Source organism: Paroedura picta, chromosome 14 (assembly GCF_049243985.1).
Source record: "Paroedura picta isolate Pp20150507F chromosome 14, Ppicta_v3.0, whole genome shotgun sequence".
Classification (NCBI taxonomy): Eukaryota; Metazoa; Chordata; class Lepidosauria; order Squamata; family Gekkonidae; genus Paroedura; species Paroedura picta.
Window position 1 is genome coordinate 25,296,654 of NC_135382.1, and position 20,089 is coordinate 25,316,742.

Below are 20,089 nucleotides of genomic sequence, written 5' to 3' on the forward strand. Positions count from 1 at the left end.
CATTGAGCAGGGGGGGTGGACTAGATGGCCTGTATGACCCCTTCCAACTCTATGATTCCATGATTCTATGAATATAGGCCCCTCTTGATCTTGAGGCCCTAGGCTGAAGCCTAGTTAGCCTACAGGAAAATCCGGCCCTGCTGATAACCCAAAGATCTTTATGTTCTTTGGGGGTGTTACTGGACTTGAATCTAACTCATTTACGGCAGATCAGCATGGCTACCCTCTGAAACAGTCTCCATGTTGACATCGGAGCAATATTCTAGCTTCTTCCTGATACGTGTGAACTTGTGCATGAGAGGGCCCGGAAGACCATCTTATCCAGGCTGTGTGATCCAGCATTCCAGATGGTTCCCATGAGATAGAAAAGACACTGTTTTGAAATGGAAAACTAACTGCTCTCCGGCCCCATTTCCCAGCCTATGTTGGTTTCTTGTGGATGTTGCTGTTGGTCGCCTACGGGCAGCGTGATCCAAACTCCTATTACCTGAACAAGCACATCGAGAGCAGCTTCACGGATGGATTCCAAGAGATCTTCAGCTATCAGGATTTCTTCAAGTGGGCCAGGACAACTCTGGTCAGCAATTTATATGGCCCGTATCAAGGTACCAAACCTTCTGCCAGAATCAAATTGACTCTGAAAGCATTGCGAAGGGTTTGGCAGATTGCACGTTTTCTGACTCTTTTTTTCCGCCACCTCCTTAAATCCCAACCAGGCTTCATCACAGACGGCAACTCCAAGCTGGTGGGCAGTGCCCGGATTCGGCAAGTGAGAGTAAAGGGCAGGACTTGCCCCATAGACCCTCAACTGCAGCGGACGGTTCGAGAATGCCACGCCTCTTATTCTTTCGACGCAGAAGACACATCAGACTACGGGGAACGCTGGAACGTCTCTTTCACAGCTAACACGTCAGAGCTGAATTCGGCATGGCAGTACCAGAGTCAATCCAAACTGCGAGGGCACCCCATTTGGGGGAAACTGGCCGTCTACAGAGGTGGAGGATACGTGGTTCACCTGGGGACAGATTCCCGTAATGCTTCCAGGTGCTCATCCTGCAATGCTTTTATCACTGTTTACTGTGATGATAACCACATGTTCATTGAGGGTGGGGCCTTTGGGGTAGCGTTTCACATGCATGATATATACATAATATCCCTGGCAAGCTCTGGAGGGACATGAAGCAGCCACCTTGAGGGTATTGAGAGGAGACTGTCTAGGAATCTCATGGGCACTTCCTGGAGTTCTGCCCAAATATGGATGTGACAGTGGGCAAACTCATGATGGGTAAACAACGACCCCCTGACCCATTTGAGAAGCAATTAGGCTCCCTTTCCCAATCAGCTCAGAGAGGAGGAAAAACTAGAGGGAGTAGGCAAACGTGGGCATGCAATATCCATATTTTGTATTTCCTTGCATTCATAATGGCATGAAGGTGGTACTATACAGCCTGATCTTGTCAGATTGTGGAAGCTAAGCAGGGTAGTCCTAGTTAGTATTTGGATGGGAGACCAACAAAGAAGACTTTGCAGAGGAAGGCAAGGGCATACCACCTCTGCTTCTCACTTGCCTTGAAAGCCCCCTGCTTGGTTGCTATAAGTCAACTGTGACTTGAGACTCTTTCTGCACATACACACCATTTTTAACACCGCAGTATTTTGTAAAGCTGAAGACCCTCCCATTCGACCTGCTTGTTCTTTGGCAGAATTCTCCAGTACCTCTTCAACAATGTCTGGCTGGACACCTTTACGAGAGCCGTGTTTGTCGAGTTCACCGTCTACAACGCCAATGTGAACCTGTTCTGCATCGTCAGCCTCATGTTCGAAACCAATGCCTTAGGTGAATGCTCCGATATTACCAATATTAAAGAGCAAGAGAATTGCTTTTCCTGTGGCCAAATGGCAGCCACAGGGGATGCTTTTCCCCCAGTGCTGCAAGGCCTAGATTGGGACCATGCAATTGGGGGTCTTTTAAAATACAAAACCCACATAGTTTTACTTTGAATGCAGAGGAAACGAGTTAGCATGCAGTGCAGACTGCTGAATGCACTTTGATTTCACAGGGGCTTTCTTCACACGGGCCGAGCTGCAGAGTATCCGGCTTTATCCATACACGGATGGCCTGCATATCTTTGTGGTAGCAGCAGAAGTGATTTATTTCCTCTTTGTCATCTACTACATGGTGGAACAGGTAAGACCCTGTGGGAAACTTTTCCTCCATCACACTGACAACCCAACTCCCATGAATACTATGAACATATAAATGTACCAAGGATCAAGGAATTGGCCCATCAAGGTCTGTACTGTCTACTCAGGTCAGCAATGGCTGTCCAAGGCCTCAGGCAGGGGTTTTCCTCATCACCTACTACCTGGTTCTTTTACGTGGAGATGCCAGGCATTGAACCTGTGAACTTCTGCATGCCAAGCAGAAACTCTACCACTGCACCACAGCTCCTGTGCTAATTGCCAAGATTCCGGAAGGGAGTGTATTGGTCACTGTTGTTGATCTATATTTACATACTCTTCTTTTCAGCGAAAGCCTTTGAGAAGATTGATAATACAAAATAATGTTTCAGATGGTCCTGTTGTCAAGTCATTTTCCCCACTGCTTCCTCCCCATGCTCAGTTTCTATGTGCCAAGCAGCTGTGAAAGGCATGGGAGCCCCCCCAACTTGGTGTCCCAAAATCTGCCCCAGCATCTATCTGGACTGTGATCAGATTTTTGGGACTACCTCCACCTAATCACTGAACAAGATGTAGTGCTCTGATATTGCTTTGTTCCCCTCTTACTTTTATGCCTGGGCGTGCTTGGGCACGGAACATGGTGCGCCTGCAGGGAAAGCTCATTCGTGCTCTAAAATGGAACTACTTCCGTAACAAGTGGAACCTGCTGGAACTGGCCATTATCTCCATCAGCTGGAGTGCTCTGTTGGTGTTTGCACGACGGACCATCTTGGGCTTATGGGACATCAGCTACTACCAGGAACATAAGGATGAGTGAGTGCATGGCCACCCTAACTTTTTTAAAAACAAAAAGGGAACCTCTTTTCTAACAGCTAACATTCACCTGGGTTTCATTTATATAAAAACAAAAATAGATAAGCAATGGTTGGATTTTCCTTTCCAAGAGAAGTAACCATTCCATGAATGTTCTGAGAGCCAGCTTGGCAATGGCCACTATTCTGGAGAACTGGATTTGATTCCCCACTCCTTCTTCATGTGCAGCCAGCTAAGTGACCTTGGGCCAGTCCCAGTTCTCTCAGAGCTCTCTCAGTCTCACTTACCACACAGGATGGGGAGAGGAAGGGAATAGTGCTTGTAAGCCGCTTTGAGACTCCTTCGGGTAGTGAAAAGTAGGGGTACAAAATACCTTCTTTTTCTTCTTCTTTGGAGAGAAATGTTGATGGACTGGCGTTTGTCCATCCCCTCAGGTTTGCGAGCTTCAATCAGACGGCAACTATTGATGCCATTCTGGGCTATCTGATCGCCTTCTTGGTACTTCTCTCCACCGTGAAGCTCTGGCACCTCCTGAGGCTGAACCCCAAATTGAACATGATCACCTCCACCCTACGGAGGGCCTGGGGGGACATCTCGGGATTTGTGACTGTGATCGTCATCATGTTCCTTGCCTACTCCATAGCTGTGAGTCGCCTTCTGGTCTATCCAATTTTATCTGCCATTTGTGGGGCCTGTTTGTGTTTCGTACAGCTCTGTCTATAAAAAGTGGCAAAGCTATTATGCAGGTTTGTCCCCATTTCTTGTTTGAAAGCAGAACGGTATGATTGAAATGTGTTTGAGGAGGAAAAGACGTTTGAAAAAAAGCTAAGAGCACCATTAAGTACATGTTTTAAATTTTTTAAAATGATCCTGCTTTATGGAAGTACATAAGTGAGGGATCTGTGAGAACGCATGGGGCAGGGATTTTGTTTTCCAATTCCTTCTCTTCCTCTTACTTTCCCTGCCTGCAGCCTCTTCCTTCTCTCCATTGCACTTCCTACCTTTTTAGTTCCTCCACTTAGCAGCCTTCCCTCCCACCTTTTTCTGTTCTGTTCCCTTCCTGCTCCTACCTTCAGCTTTACTTTCCCTTCCTCCTTCTGCATTGAGGAAGGGCGAATCTCACAGCTGAGTCAAAGTTTGATTCACTGATCTGTCAGGCAGACTGCTAAACGGGAAGGAATCCACACTCAACCCCTTGCCTGGGGACCAGCTAAGCATTCTGTCTGCATAGTCCATGTCTTTGAACTACCTTCGTGGTCCCTGAAGCAGCTTAGATGTATCTTGCCATTCTAAGACACATTGTCCTTCTCTAATTTGACTGTGAGCAGAAACGTACCTGAAAGATAAAAATTACAAGACAACTGTGATGTATGTTAAGTGCAATCAAGTTGCTTCCGATTATGAATTAATTAATTAACAGTGTTCCTCTCATCTTGCAAGCTGAAACCATGGCTCCCTTGACTGAATCAATCCATCTCATGTTGGTGGCTCCTCCTCTCCTTTGCTGTCTTCAGCCTTTCCTAACAAAACAAAACAAAAAAAAGGGGGGGGGGAACTGGAGCCATAAAAACCCAACAGATGACAGTCAGGACCTTCAAAGGTTGAATGTCTGTATTAATTTTAAAATGCCTGTATTAATGTTAAAATTATACGATTTTTATGCTGCACAGTTTTTAAAAACTTTAGGAATTAATGCCTTCCTGAACTGATCTGTGTGAGTTCGTGTAACTTTTTTTCTCTGTGTGTTTAGACAAACCTGATCTATGGCTGGAAGCTGAATTCTTACAAAACCCTTTTTGATTCAGCCGAGACCATGGTCAGCCTTCAGCTTGGAATCTTCAACTATGAAGAGGTAAGAAATACCATACCTTTCAGGGGGTGATTATTAAAACAAAACCCAGAAAAGCTCCCTTTCTTGTTAGAATGTTCCAGATGGAGTCCTGTGTAGCTCCAAGATGGACAAGTTACAACACCTGGTTATGGTGAACCTCTAACACTCTCAAGAAGGTGCAAGAAGGCCTTCTTAGTGAGCAAAATGACCCCATGAGTGGCTTTAGATGTCTGGGGGGCTTCAAAGTCATTGATGATTGTGACACACCCCAGGGGGGAGTGCAGGGAAATAGTTTTGCCCCCAGACGGGCACCTGACTTTTGCAATCGGCTAGCAAGAAGCAACCAGGGGTAGATTGCTGTTTCGGGAAGATTGGTACTGTTTTGAGACCATTATCTCCTGTCCAGGCACAGGTTGTCTCCTTCCTACTCCTTGTACATTACAAAAATAGTCAGGCTACAAGCAGGATTGGGAGGGGGGATGGTTTGGTGGCAAAATGGGGAAGGAGGGAGCTTCTTCTCCCAGGATTTTGGTCTCAGTTTATATCACCTGCCTTTGTAGCTAACTTATCTACTGGGGAATCTAATCCATCAGCTCAATGATGGCTCTGATGGTATTTTATACCCTGTCGTGTCATCTCATGGAAGCCTGTGGGATGTCATGTTTAAGGGTCAGGCTGGGAGACCCAGGTTCGAAACCCTGCTCTGCCCCAAAAGCTCACTGGTGGGCCTTGGCTCAGTCACACACTTGGCCAGGTCTACTGCACAGGGTTGTTGTGAGAACTAAATGGAGAAGGGGAGAATGTTGACAGCCACTTTGGGACCCCATCGGGAAGAAAATGGGATAAAAATGAATAATCATATTGCTGCTTACGGTCAGGCTGACCACAATCAGTGATAGCCCTGAATGACACTTTGCAACAAGTGTAAACTAATTTCCTCCATTTTCCTCCCACCTTTCAACCCTGCCCCAGAATTTTGTGAACGACTTTGAGGAAGCCACTATTCTCTCAGCCTCACAGTTGTGCCACAGGGATAACAACATGGCCTTTTTACATGGCCACTAGACTCTCCACAGGAGTATGAGTGAAATGTTAAATGCAATGCAAAAGGATACATAAGGAAGCAATTCTGCTAGTGTTGCATTGTAGTGCCTTCAGGCCACAAAGATGCATCTAACTGCTTGCAGCCATGTTCTCTCCTCGCGAGAGTATAACACAAGGCTCTGTATGTTTCAGGTCCTGGATTACAATCCCATTTTGGGCTCCTTCTTAATTGGCTCGTGCATCATTTTCATGACCTTTGTGGTGCTGAATCTGTTCATTTCAGTTATCCTTGTGGCTTTCAGCGAGGAACAGAAGCATTACCAGGTTTGTCTGCACAATTGTTAAGCATGCCACAGATTCCCCAGCTCTGCACATGCATTAGGAGATTCCACTAAATGCACAGTGCAAAACACTTTCCTGGGAGTAAGCCCACTGAATAGACCGGAATAGGATCCTAACTAGGCCTCCTTGGGATTGCTGTTTAAGGCACTACGTGCTCTCAGCTTCTTGCCCCTTCAACTGGGGCTGCAGTTGCATACTTACCTGGGAGTAGGCCCCAGCTCTCATTCACTTGGTCTCCTGCAGATGATTTTTTACTCACCCCAGGTGACCAGGCAAATTAGGTATGGGGTTGATGGATGCTTTGTTTGTTTATGAAGGAAGTTCTACAACCTGATTGGCCTTGTACTTCATTGCCAGTATTAGATGATTATATCAAGCGTCACTGGATGGCACTTTTCCCCATAACTTCCATTTCCAAGCTGAAAAATGCGATTCGAACATGGTCGCTCACAGAAAGGGCTTACTAATGAGATCAGAAAATCTTCAAGCTAATTTTGATCAGGAATTACTTATACCTCCTTTCCCAGCTTCTACCTTTGCCAGTTTGAGCTTCCAACAAGCCCTCAATGAGATGGCGTCACAAAATGCCTTTCTTTTGTCTAAAGGTTTCCGATGAGGAAGAGATTGTTGATCTGATGCTGATGAAAATATGCAGCTTTCTTGGAATTAAATGCAAAAGTGATCCTAAACCAGACTGTGACAAGCGACTGGAAGAACCCACAAGCAACTAACAACTGCCTCAATTTAACACGGCTTTTGGTTTGCATTTTGAGTTGCAGATGCCCTTTTGATAATGTGGTTCCTGTGTTTGTGAAAAGCTAAGGCAGAACTATATTCATGAATGAGGCCTCAGCTTGAGCTTTAATAATTGCTTTTGGGACTTTGGTCGATAGATTCAAGGAGGAGTACCACGTAGAATGATGAAGATGCTACTTGCTTGATTGTGTATATTGCTGTATTCTTTCATTACTCCTCAGTGTAAAATAAATGCTAAAGTATCTTCTGGCTTAAGTGTTGAAAACAAATGATAGCATCATGTCTAGTTCTAAATGTAATTATTCTTGCAAACTATTTTATTGGGAAATGCTGTATGTTATAGATAAACTAAGGCAGAAAAATTTGTTGGGCAAATGAATTTTGCGCCTTAATGATACCAGTAAATGCAATGTTTAAATGCTACAAAAATAGTGTAAAAGTGTGGCACTGCATACAAAGAGCATTCTTTGCATTTTAAGAAATGTATTAGAAGGAGCATATTAAAATGAAAATTTCCCAGTAATTTGTGGCCTGTTTTTACTGTGGACCTTACAAACAAATCTATTTTTACAAGGTGAGAAAAGTTTTCAGAAGGGGAAATTTGGATCAAAGCAGTGATGCTGGAGAAAACAAAACCTTTTACCTATCCTCTGCATCTCTATTCCCAATCACCGGTCCAACTTGCTTTTCCTCTTGTGGGCTTTCAAAGCCGATGTTCTCAAACAAAGTTTGGAGAGAAACAGCTGGCAGGGAAAGGGCTAAACATACCTCTCTCCTGTGCTCCAAAACAACTTTATTTAGGATATATCTCTGCCTACTTTCCCTTGCCAAAGCAATTTCTCTCTTCCTTACTTTTTAAAAGGGCCTTTAGGTTTGACACCTCCATTGGATTAAACCAGGGGTAGTCCAACTGCGGCCCTCCAGATGTCCATGGATTACAATTCCCAGGAGCCCCTGCCAGCATTTACTGGCAGGGGCTCCTGGGAATTGTAGTCCATGGACATCTGGAAGGCCGCAGTTGGACTACCCCTGGATTAAACCATTCAGAGAGACCACCTCATTTAAAGAGAGGTTCAACTTGTGTGAAATATGTTCAGCATATCAGGGTGGCAGAAAGGGTCCCCATCAGGCACTTCCACTATACAGATGTGACTGCATCTGTGCTGATCCTTCAAACAGGTCACCTTCTCCCTCTTTCTCCCCTATAGGGCAAACACCAAAGGCACTGTTAACCACCGTGCTGATAGGCTTGTGCAGAGGTCCCCGAACATTTAGGGCCTGTGAGCACTTCTGGCATTCTGACCTAGGGACCACCTGAACCTACCCACATTCTAAAAACACTGGGCGGGTACCATGTTGGTTGCCTCCTGAGCTAGGCAGGCAACAGTGTGTTTTTTCTTAAATATGGGAACAAGAGGAACTCCATTTGTCAACTGTGGGTGCCCTTGAAGGCGGGAGGGCCCCCTGGGCTCTGGCTGATGGTTTGTTTCGCTTGCCTTGCCCAAAAGCCTGGTGGAAGAGCTCCCTTTGGCAGGCCTCCCGTTTTTGCCTCCTATGGGGCTGTACTAAAAAGGAGCAACAAGCATGCCCACCGGACACCAGGGGGGAGGCTGGAAGGCCCACTGGGCGGCCAGTGTCCATTGACTTGCATGGGCTCCACGGACATACATCACAGTAGAAAACGTGGGCCAGGCTGTCCAGTTGGGTCTTGCATCCTCTCCCCTGGTTTCCAGTGGGCATTCTGGTCCTTCCTATGCTCACTCACAACAACCTGGCAAGGAAGGCCGTAGGGGAGGGTGGTATACAAATATAATAATAATATTTCCAAAAAATAAAGGCGAGGCGGCCACCCGGCGACCTCTCCCAGCAAAGAGTGGCACCGAGGCCTCCCAGCTCTTCTCTGCGCGCCCTCAGAGGCGCTCTTGCCCTGGGCTGGCTGCCGGCCCGGCCTTTAAGCCTCCCGCCTCCCTCCCCTTGGGCCAGGCCAGGCCTCCCTCCGCCTGGGCCCGCCTCCTTGCACGGCCGGGGCCTGCGTCGCCTGGCCGGCTGTTGTGTGTGGCGCGGCCCGCGATGGCAGTGGCGGCGGCGGCGGCGTGGCGCGGGCTGCGGCGGGTGGGCCTCCGCGGCCCAAATCGCGCCTTGCTGGCCGGCGGGCCCCTGGCTCGGCCCGGCGGGGAGGCGGCCGTGGCCCGGCGGGGGCTCGGCACCGGTCCCGCCTTGCTGCTCGCCGGTGAGTCGCGGGGAGGGAAGCCGGGGCGGAGGGGGCGGCGGGACTCCGGTGCGCAGCGCAGCCCTGCTTTTTGCGCCCTCCGGGGTCTGGCGGCTCGCAGGCCTGCTGGACTCGGCGGGAAGATGCCGAGCGACGGAGGCGGCCGGCTCCCTTTTGTGCGCGCGTCCCCGGGAGGAAGCCCCGCGCGGGGCAGCCTTGCGCTCGCTTGCTCCGCAGGAAGCCCCCCGTGGAGGAAAAGCAGGCACCAGCACGGAGCCGTGCAAGCGCAGGTTTGGCCGGGATGCCTCGGGGCTTCAGCTGGAGTTGGCCAGTTCCTCGCCCTTGTGGTGGGAGCTTGTCCTGCTTGGACCCAGGGGTAGTCAAACTGCGGCCCTCCAGATGTCCATGGACTACAATCCCCATGAGCCCCTGCCAGCAATGCTGGCAGGGGCTCATGGGAATTGTAGTCCATGGACATCTGGAGGGCCGCAGTTTGACTACCCCTGCCTTTGTTCCCTTCGTTCCCTATTCTTCGTTCCCTATTCCGGAGATACCCAGCCATTTCTTTATCGACTTTGTTTGCCTTTGTCCTTTGGGGTGGATTAGGGGTGTGGGGCAGGCCCAAGGTCACCTAGCAGGCTTTTATGACCCGGGTGGGGGCACTGCCAAGTCAGGTCCTACTCTGAAACTAACCACACCGGAGAGTTCATCCCACATGAAACTGACTAGGCCTTAGGGTGGCACAGGGATCTTTGTTTCAAGGAGAGAGGGGGGGGGGGTTGCTGTGCTGGATAGTGCCTAAAGGGGTCCCGACCCCCAGGTTGAGAACCACTGGTCTAGCATGAACACATCTGGAAACGGTGAAGGTTTGGATAAGGGATGAATAAGTTGAAGCTTAGTCCAGAAAAGGCAGTGTTGTAGGTGGGGAATAAGATCGATCTGAGAATTGGGGTTCTCTCAAATTTGGATGGGATTACAGTCCCCTGATTGTGTGTGGTTTGTTTGAAGGTGATTCTGTGCCTAGATAAAACCCAGACTTCACTAATATATGACAATGCATACTGAGTTCTAAAAGAGGTTCAGAAACTGTAGTTGGTCCAAAATGCAGTGTCTATGGTCCTTACAGCATTGTCTTATTAACCCAGTGTCACACCAATATGAGTTTGCAGTGTAAATCTACAATGTCAGGGGTAGTCAAACTGCGGCCCTCCAGATGTCCATGGACTACAATTCCCAGGAGCCCCCTGCCAGCAAATGCTGGCAGGGGGCTCCTGGGAATTGTAGTCCATGGACATCTGGAGGGCCGCAGTTTGACTACCCCTGATGTAGATTTACCAACTTCATGGCTTGGCGTTACAGGAATTACAACTGACCTGTGGAGTACAGTTCCTCAGGAGGAAATAGAAGTTTTGGTGGGTGAACTCAATGGCATCAATTCCAAACGAGCACGCTACTCTTTCCAAACTCTGTTCTCCCTAGGCCCAGGCCCCAAATCTCAAATAATTTCCCAAACGAAACGGCTTAGGACAGATTATCTCAAGAACCACCTCCATATCTATCAACCTGAGGCCACAATACGTACTGCCTTTTAACTGGAGGTGCTGGGGATTGAACCTGGGACCCTCTGCATTCCAAGCAGATGCTCTTCTACTGATCCAGATTAACAATACTTAGTGAGATCTGGGGTTCTGCTAAGGCTTGGTTCACACATGAATGCCTGTCTGTTGTTTTCTCTAAATTTGAAACAACTAGCATAAACTAATTGTAATGGGAAGTATTGTGGGTGAAGTACATTTTGGTGAAATGAAACTTCTGTTCCCCATTGGTGGCCCATTTTTAAAGGCAGTTTATCATGCGATGAACATGCATGTGCGAATTAGCCCCTGGACAGCATACAGAATTATCCTTGTTCCTTGCTAACAACAGCCAGCAAAATGAGCATGAATGGTGGCAGGCACTCAGTTCTCAAAAGCATTTCTTCACTGCATGTTATCTCTACAGAGAAAGTTAAACACACATTTGTAAAGCTAAAGGTCAGTGTTTGGGGCTGATCCAGGTGGGGTTACTTATTTACGCTTTTGCTGAATCCTTGATGGGCACTTGATTTAGAGAGTTCGGATTGTTCTCTTTCTGAATTTAGTTTTCAGCCTGCTGAAAACTTCTTAACTGGAGTCTCTCTTTATAATGTGTCTGTTATCCTGTTTTAGTTTCCATGTGGCTCAGTCTTGAATCTGTTAAGGGGGAAGCGAATGCCACTAAAGTAATCCCACTACCATCAGATTCTATCCAAAACTCGTCACCTTCTCTGAAGGGACTATAGCATCATATACATTTTGTGACAGTAATATGAATACCTTACCCCCTCTTGGTGAGCCAGCATTCCTGGCATCAATATACCTAATTCTCAACATAGTCAAATCTTTGGAAACTTAAATCTGGAGGAGTCAAGCAATGTACTTGGTCGTTTAGTCTTTATTTTCCTGCACCTATGTTATTGTTTCTAAGCGTGTGGAGTCAAGATCATTTTTCACTTGAGTTAGTTAACCTCTTTAATAACCCTTGTAAGACGAAGAAGAGTTAGTTCTTATATGCCGCTTTTCTCTATCCAAAGGAATCTCAAAGTGGCTTACATTCACTTTCCTTTCCTCTCCCCACAACAGACACCCTGTGAGGTGGGTGAGGCTGAGAGAGCTCTGATATTTCTGCTCTGTCAGAACGGCTTTATCAGTGCTGTGGCGAGCCCAAGGCCACCCAGCTGGCTGCATGTGGGAGATCAGGGAATCAAACCCAGCTCGCCAGATTAGAAGTCCGCACTCTGAACCACTACACCAAGGCATGGTTTAGACACGATGGCAGATGCTGGTTTCCTGGTACATGATTGACCATGAAGGATTCTCGGCCTTGAAAGTTCTTCTTTCCTCATCTCCAATTTCCTGCCTCCCCAGCAGCAATGCAATTGAAAATTTCTGCTTTTACAGCAAATCTTGAAAATAAATGGAAAAGATGAAGCTATGTGACCCAGACTGTAGAATGTTTGCTGAAATTGCTTGGATTTAGGAATGTGAGCCCTCTGGTATGTGCATTAGGTGGGAATTAGGCTATGCTAAAATTCCCCCCCTCTCTTTTGAGGATTCAGAATTTAAAGGCCTTCTTATAAGCAGATCATGCCAACAGTTTTAAGGTAGAACCTTGAAGCAAAAAAAAAGAAGAAATTAACGTTAAGGAGGCATTAAAAACATCTTTGCTTTTCTGCTTTGCTTTAGCCCGTAAATTCACAGACAAGCACGAATGGATAGCCGTTGAGAACGGTATCGGGACTGTAGGAATCAGCAATTTTGCACAGGTAATGTTTTCCCTTTGCTTTATGTTACTCTGCAAAATGTACATCAGCAAGCCTGCTGCCGGCCTTGATCTTCAGACCCTTTATTGTTCTAATCACCCTATTCTGTGTACAGAGTCGGATCGTGGACTTGGAACTCAACGCCCGTCTAGGCAACGTAATTTGCTGGGGCCTGAAACCCTCTCCTTGCTTCCGTCTCTTTGGCTCCTGTAGTGTGATGCCATGAGAAATTTGGCCCCATTCAAACTTGCTTTACTTTAGTCTGTCTAATTCTGGGTTCTCCTTTTCAACCTAAATATATATGGAGACCAAAGTTTACGTGCTTTCATTGTTTAAAAAATCCTACTTGCCTGCTTAACATCTGTACTTAAATATGTAATGCAAGAATAAGCTCTGCAGGAGGAAAAAAATTAATTCTCGATGTTGGCGACATATGAGACATCACTCTGTTGATGACAGCTTTATCCCAGCACTATTCTTCCTCCAGTTTTCTTTTTAACCTTGCTGGTCAGGTCAAGGGATAGTGACTGGAGCACAGCTTTGAGTTTTGTGGCTGAGCAAGGATTTGAACCCAGATCTCCCCAGCTTAAGCCCAGCCGTCTAACACTGTGAAGCACTAACTCTTGTGGCCCAGCAAGATGTGTGCAGCCTGCTCAGCCTTGTTTTGCTTCCTGTCGCAAGCTCAGTAAAGACAAGAGATTCATTGAGATCCCGATAAGATGTCGTGCATGGCTTGGTGAGCTGTGAGTTCTGCACTGCTCCCTTCCTCTGCTGTTTTTAGCTTGATTCTGCCCAGCACTGGACCAGAAACTGTACAGGTGTGGAAGAGGATGTTGTTGCCCCTGGCATGCTTCAGCTGCTCTTCCACCTGCAAAAGAGAGTGAAGAAAAGCTGCCTCCCAGGCAATAATCTTAACTCACTCCCCTGCTATTGCTAATTGTACCTCTGGAGGCAGAGCTGTTGCCCGGATGCTTAAACTTCTGCTTCTGCCCACATGGATTTGTTAGCACTGAATTAGAATTGCTGCCATTGTGCTTTTCCCATTGGGAGGAGCAACAATTGGGGAAGTCTTGAGTGGTCTGATGGCTGGCAGGGAAGGGGTTAAACTACCATCCCATGGTGTCTTCTCTCCCCCCCCCCTTCCCTTTAAAAAAAAAATATGGGGAAGAATCTGGTTTCTTGGGCCCATGACTGTCTAAAGTTATTCAGAAGCAATACAACAAAATAACGGGCTGGCCTCTTATTTGAGAGGGAAACAAAGCCAGCCAGTTCTAACACATTGTGTTCTTGGCTCCTTATTCAGACTCCTGCGATGCAAGCTCAGCTTTAGTTTGCCTTAAAAAAACCCCTAAAAATAAATAATGATTCTTGTGGTTTTTTGGTTTTAGGAAGCATTAGGAGATGTTGTCTATTGTAGTCTTCCAGATATTGGAACAAAGTTGAACAAACAGGGTAAGTGTTTTTTTGTGGCACCTGAGAGTGTGTGTATGGAAGGGAGGGAGGGAGGGTGAGAGAGAGCTTGCGTGTGTGCGTGCAAGGCTGCTGTTTGAGAAACACAACCCTAGAGCTTCCTTGGCCATGTGGTAGATGCTTTAGCACAAAGTGTGAGAAAATTAACAAAGGCTACCCTGTAGGCTTTGAGGTTTATTGCTTTACATTGCAAATTATATAGCATTTTTGTATTGGGTTCTTTTGCAAACCATCAGTGATACCAAATTTTTTAAAACAGAGACACTAAACTTTAAACTTGCAGTGACCAGTAGTTATAAAGTATTATATTTGGGGATGTTGAACTAATCCCACAGTTCTTAGAGTTTGGGCCTTGAGCTTTAATTGACTTTCAGCTGTAGCGTAGAGATAGAAAAGTAGTTTTTCTACAAAGTAGTATTAAAATTTCTTTCTGCTATCTCAGCCCAAGATGCCATAGGCACTGACCTTACTGAAGGCCAATTAATATTGCACCTTGCTTTAGATTCTGGTTGGAAGTGTGTTGAGAATATTTTACCCCCCTGGTCTCCCATTTTGGGGCCCCTAAAGCAGCTTACGATTAATTGTTTCAATTACTTGTTCATAGGAAGAATAAACTGACCCAATAAAAAGCGGAAAAGAATAGCATACTCAGCACTCCATAATACTGCCAACAAAAGTTTACAAACTGCAGGAAGTTCCACCAAAGGCCTAAGGGGATTTTTAAAAGGTTGTTTAGGCTTGAATTGAACTGAAAATGATGACAGAACCGAATTAGAATGGCAAATGCCGTCATAACGTGGTTCTTGATCAAACGGTGCTCCTTTCCCCAATTCCGCGTTTCAGATGAGTTCGGCGCTTTGGAGAGCGTGAAGGCCGCGAGTGAACTTTATTCCCCTCTCACCGGAGAAGTGACAGAAATTAACACCGCCCTTGCGGATAACCCAGGACTTGTCAACAAATCTTGTTACCAGGATGGTAAGAGGCTTCTTTCTCAGAATGTTTCAAGTCAGTGGTGATTACATTGGAAATAAGTCACGTGGAGGAGAGAAGGGAGCAGTCCCTGTCGGCAGCAGAGGATAGGACCTGCAGTAATAGCTTTAGACTGTGTATAACAGCTAGATATCAGGAAACATTTTTTTGCAGAGCAGTTGTGGACTAGGGTGCCTAAGGAGGTGGCAAGCTCCGTCGTTGGCGGTCTTTAAGCAGTGGCTGGACAGATACTTATCCTGGATGCTTTAGGTTGATCCTTCATTGAGCAGGGGGTTGGACTAGATGGCCCCTTCCAACTCTATGAAGAAGAAGAAGAGTTGGTTCTTATATGCCGCTTTTCTCTACCCGAAGGAGACTCAAAGTGGCTTACAGTCGCCTTCCCTTTCCTCTCCCCACCCTGTGAGGTAGGTGAGGCTGAGAGAGCCCTGATATTTGAGCAGTTTTCTGAGTGCCGTGGCGAGCCCAAGGTCACCCAGGTGGCTGCATGTGGGGGAGCTCAGATTCAAACCCGGCTTGCCAGATTAGAAGTCCGCACTCCTAACCACTACACCAAGCTGTATGGTTCTGTATATATTGCACTGTGCTTCTGATACAAACTGGGCAAGCTGATGCAGACTGGGTAAGCTTGGACTTGGCTGAGGGCAGAGGGCATTTATCTGAGTCAGTAGGGATGTGTACACCTTAACCGTCAATCAACATTTTCAAGGAGATGGCAGTGCACACTGGTTATATCAGTTGTATGGGCATCACTGTTTTTGTGGCTTGACCCCATGGTTCTGCCACAGTGTTTTGAAGACTTTAGCATTTTGTGGGTGGGGTCCATTGGGTCCTTCCGGCATTGGAGAGGCAGTGTGTAGGGGAAGGATCCATGTTATTGGCCCCACCAAAATGGACCTTTAAACATGACAACTATGCCCTGGAATGAAACCATTATAAAACTGTTCATATATTATTATTCTTTTAACACTTAAAAGGTCCTGGGAGGTAGGGATACAAATACATGTCATGACTACTGAGCAGAAGAAATGAGGGCAAGTCGGCACCCGAAGTCCAAAACAAGAAGAAACCGATCCATTCGGAGTTCCAGAAATAATAAACTTTTTGTTCTAATCAAAGTGTAAACTTTTTGTTCTAATCAAAGCGTAAACTTTTCATTCTAATCAAAGATACAGACTTTGATACACCTTGATTAGAACAAAAAGTCTCTTTATTTCTGGAATGCCGATTGGGTCGGTTTCTTCTCGTGATAACAATGGCGTATGCTGTACATCAGCATTTACTCCTTTGTTGACAACAGTGTCCAAAGTGAATTGAGTTAAGTAGCGACAAATTCTTCTTTCCGGCACAGGTCAGCTGTGCAGAGTGTTGATTGGTTGTCTCTTCTAGAATCCCCTTACTTATAGAATCCCCTGTTTCCGTATTTCTCTTTAGCTGGTGTAACCTTACTGAAGATTTTGGGCTTGTCAACATTAAAATGAGCTCGTCGAGGTTATAACCAGGAATTCATGTCTTAATCCAAGCAATATGCATACTGAATTGTTTCTCTTGCCTGCAGGTTGGCTCATCAAGATGACTGTGGACAACCCTTCGGAGCTTGACGAACTAATGAGTGAAGATGCATATGAGAAATACATAAAATCAATGGAGGACTGACCTGAGTATTAAAATAAACCAGTATGAGCCACTTACTTCAGTATAGATCGTCCTAAATTAGCAGTATACAGAAGGTCCGTCTGCGAGCAGCTTGTGGAGGAGATTCTCAAGGAAAGCGTGCTGCCTTTGAATCAAGTTTGTGCCGATTTCTGAACTGTCCAGTGGTGACTGCCAATCAGAACAGTTGCAACTTTTTTGCACACCTTCTACTAGTCGATGTGGTTTGTTTTGTGTATGTGTGTTTTTTTCTAGCATAATAAGTGTAATTATACGGTGTCAAAGTTTGAAGTTCATAATTGCATCTGAAGTAGAATAACCTTTGTTCTGGAAATAAACCCAAACTTTGATAAAGTCGAACTGTAAAATGCAACAGCCTTAATTCAGAACTGTTTCTTTTCATCTCTAAATTATCCTTCTCCACCCTCCACCTCCGCACATCGCTCTTTCATCTGGGAATTGTCATAGGAAAACAGAGCCTCTGTTCACGTTTTTTGTTGAAACCGTTGAAATGCAGCCATTTTTGTGCAGATAAGGCATGGTGTGCCTGGCCATGAAACAGATAACAGAAGTTAATAAAAAATCCTGACTTTACCAATCGTGTTTGCTCTTCTGTTTTGTGCCCAGCAATAGGCTGTCTGTGGGATTAATATTTGAAAGATGAATGTTTCGTAGTTTTTCTTGGAACGTGCAAGAGCAACCTCCAGTGGAACAAGTCCAAGTGTTGTAAGGCCTTTAATGGTCGACATCGTATTCTCAGCATTCCTTTTACTGTCCAGGATACCAACCTGGACCGTAACCTTGGAGGTAAAACAGGACACCTACTGTACCACAGTGCAATTCTTTCTGGTTTTGTTTAGGTGCTAATTGGCCAAAACTGTCCTATAATAACTAGCCTTTAACTACTATGATGACTTAGATGAAATTCTCTTAAGATTTTATCTGACCACACAAGTAATCTAAGCACATGTGTGGGATGGCAATTTGTTGAAGTGGCCCTATTAATGACGTGTGTGTGTGTGTGTGTGTGTGTGAGAGAGAGAGAGAGAGAGAGAGAGAGAGAGAGAGAGAGAACAAGATTACTTGGACTTGTACATGACCACCTGTGACAACATAGATTCTAGGGCACATCTCTTGGATTGTTTGAGCAGCAAATTCCAAACGGCATTTTCCGTCCCCTCTGGACCACTGTAGGAGGAAGTCTGCCCCTTTCTCGTCCACACAGGCCTGTGGGTGAAGAGGCCCTATCGGCCCCCACAGCAGACCAGGGAATGCAGATATTTCCACGTTCGCTTCATGTGAGACAACAGAGTCCCTAAAGCAGGGGTAATCAAACTGCGGCCCTCCAGATGTCCATGGACTACAATTCCCAGGACACCCTGCCAGCATCTGCTGGCAGGGGCTCCTGGGAATTGTAGTCCATGGGCATCTGGAGGGCCGCAGTTTGACTACCCCTGCCCTAAAGTGTGCAGGACCCAGGAGGGGGCTAGCGCTGACATCATGTGGCCACGAGGATTATCCCCGCTACCCTATGGTGCTGGCCCCACCTTTTCCATTCCTGCAGAATCGGTACGAGAAAGGCGTTACATGTGAATGTACAGAGGGGTAGCAACGAAGACTTGAATCTAAGCTCTGTGGGAGTGGGAATCCCACCATGTGTCCCAGTGGGAGAGAGCTTACCTTTTGTCTGGCTTCCACTATGCTTTCCTGCTGCTTAGCCTTGCTATGGGAATGCCTATACAGCGACTTCTCCCACCACTCTAATTGGCCTGGTATTGCCTGCTCTAATCTGTTCCCATTAAAGGAAGTGACTGTTTTGTTGGCCCCTGGTGTTGGACCTCACCACCACATTGGCCTCAGTAGCCCTTTGCTGGCTAGAAGCCATCCTCGGCTGTAGGTTCCAGGGTTCTGTCGGCCAAAACAATTTAGCAAACGTGCTGTGGTTAAAAAGGCCATGTTAAGGCCACAGGGGTTCAGGAACCCTGGATCAGAATGCTTCCCCCCCCTAGCTGGGAATGGTTTGAGGCATACTCACAAAAGGGAAGTGATTTATAAATTGCCAGTTTATGTTCTGCCGAAGAGTCTCATTTTCTGCCATCATAATTTCTTCTCTACTCGTGATCTTGTCACATCTTTACACAGCCCAGGCATTTGGGATCATAAAGCCCTTGGGAATGCCCTGTCATTTCAGTCTCTCATTTGGTGTCTGGCTCACGGAGGAGGATGGGTGAATAAGTGGCAAAAAGGATGGTCTTTGCCACACTGATGGCATCTTGCCAAATTTTGGGACAACTGTTTGTGTAAGAACATTACATTACTCAAGACAGTAGCATGAACTAGTGCGGAAAAGAAAACATCAGAAGGCCAGAAAAAAGGCATTCTAAATAACAGAGGCCATGTTAACAATCACAATACCTAGCAGTTTACACAGTGCTATTGGCTGTTTAAAAAGCTTCATGTGCCATAACAGCAATCCTTATCAAAAACTCTATAAAGCAGATTCAAATGAGTAGCCGTGTTGGTCTGAAGTAGCACAATAAAATCAGAGTCCAGTAGCACCTTTAAGACCAACAAAGATTTATTCAAGGTGTGAGCTTTCGAGTGCAAACACTCGAAATAAATCTTTGTTGGTCTTAAAGGTGCCACTGACTTTGATTTTGTTCTATAAAGCAGATCAGGGATATCCCCCCCCCCCCCAATATTGCAGTTAGGAATTCTGAAGCAAAGATTGGCTTTCGAAAGGACTGGAGATCACCCCTAATCAAATCCAGCACATTCCTGGCTGATGTGGGATTTGCACTCACAGCAGCCAGAGTTAATTGTAACCTTCGTTTCCCTTCTGAATGCAAAACACAATCTGCCTTTGGTGTTGTAAACTTCCGCTCTGGTTTAATTAATTGTTTGAATTTCACTTTCTTTGTGAATTACCTAGAATGTGCTAACACACCTTGTAATTTATTGCTGCCTGGGGGGTGGGAGGATGGGAAGGAATTGGGATTCTGTCAGCTGCTGTTTTATTATTTTTTTAAGAATTTGGTGCTTCTGCTATAAGGAAAGTGCATGTGAAGTACATGGGAAACCTAAGGCATTCTATCAATATCAGGCTGGCAGCGCTTGGCCCCCCAAGCTGAATGCAGCCTGTCACCCATATAATGGTGTATCCCTGGATAGCCTGGGATAACTTGATCTTGGAAGTTAAGAAGGGTTAGTCCTGGTTAGCAGACCACAGGCAGTGGCAGACCCCCTTTGAATGTCTCTTGCCTTGTCAATGCTATGGGTCAGTGGTGACTCCATGACAAACCCCCCTCCCCCCAAAAAAACCCCCAACAAAGCAGGATAACTGACATCCCCTCGTTTTTGGAGCAAAACCAAAACAGTGCTGAGCCTCTCTGTGCAGCTGTTGGGCTGTTTTGTGCCGACCAGATAATACCTGCTAGGAAAAAGAATAAGAAGTCATTGTTTG

General features: G+C 46.2%; 2 protein-coding genes across 4 annotated transcripts in view; both read left to right on the plus strand.

Moving 5' to 3' along the window:
- The window catches only part of LOC143823723 (polycystin-1-like protein 2), a 45,225-nt gene extending 37,744 nt beyond the window's left edge, over nt 1–7,481 (plus strand). For 2 of the 3 annotated variants that reach the window (XM_077310284.1, XM_077310285.1), the window contains exons 35-43: nt 420–605; nt 717–1,044; nt 1,704–1,837; nt 2,061–2,188; nt 2,834–2,994; nt 3,429–3,639; nt 4,745–4,846; nt 6,062–6,193; nt 6,817–7,481. In XM_077310284.1, the coding sequence (XP_077166399.1) occupies nt 420–605; nt 717–1,044; nt 1,704–1,837; nt 2,061–2,188; nt 2,834–2,994; nt 3,429–3,639; nt 4,745–4,846; nt 6,062–6,193; nt 6,817–6,942 (1,508 nt within the window). In that variant the 3' untranslated portion in view covers nt 6,943–7,481. The remainder of the gene's footprint in view (nt 1–419; nt 606–716; nt 1,045–1,703; nt 1,838–2,060; nt 2,189–2,833; nt 2,995–3,428; nt 3,640–4,744; nt 4,847–6,061; nt 6,194–6,816) is intronic. The other variant, XM_077310286.1, reaches the window with a different exon arrangement.
- Nucleotides 7,482–9,008: 1,527 nt separating this feature from the next.
- On the plus strand, nt 9,009–17,220 carry GCSH (glycine cleavage system protein H). The gene is made up of 5 exons (XM_077310129.1): nt 9,009–9,197; nt 12,440–12,519; nt 13,905–13,968; nt 14,830–14,961; nt 16,532–17,220. Exons 1-5 carry the CDS (start codon nt 9,038–9,040, stop codon nt 16,627–16,629), a joined length of 534 nt encoding a protein of 177 aa, XP_077166244.1. The 5' UTR covers nt 9,009–9,037; the 3' UTR covers nt 16,630–17,220.
- Nucleotides 17,221–20,089: the final 2,869 nt, after the last annotated feature.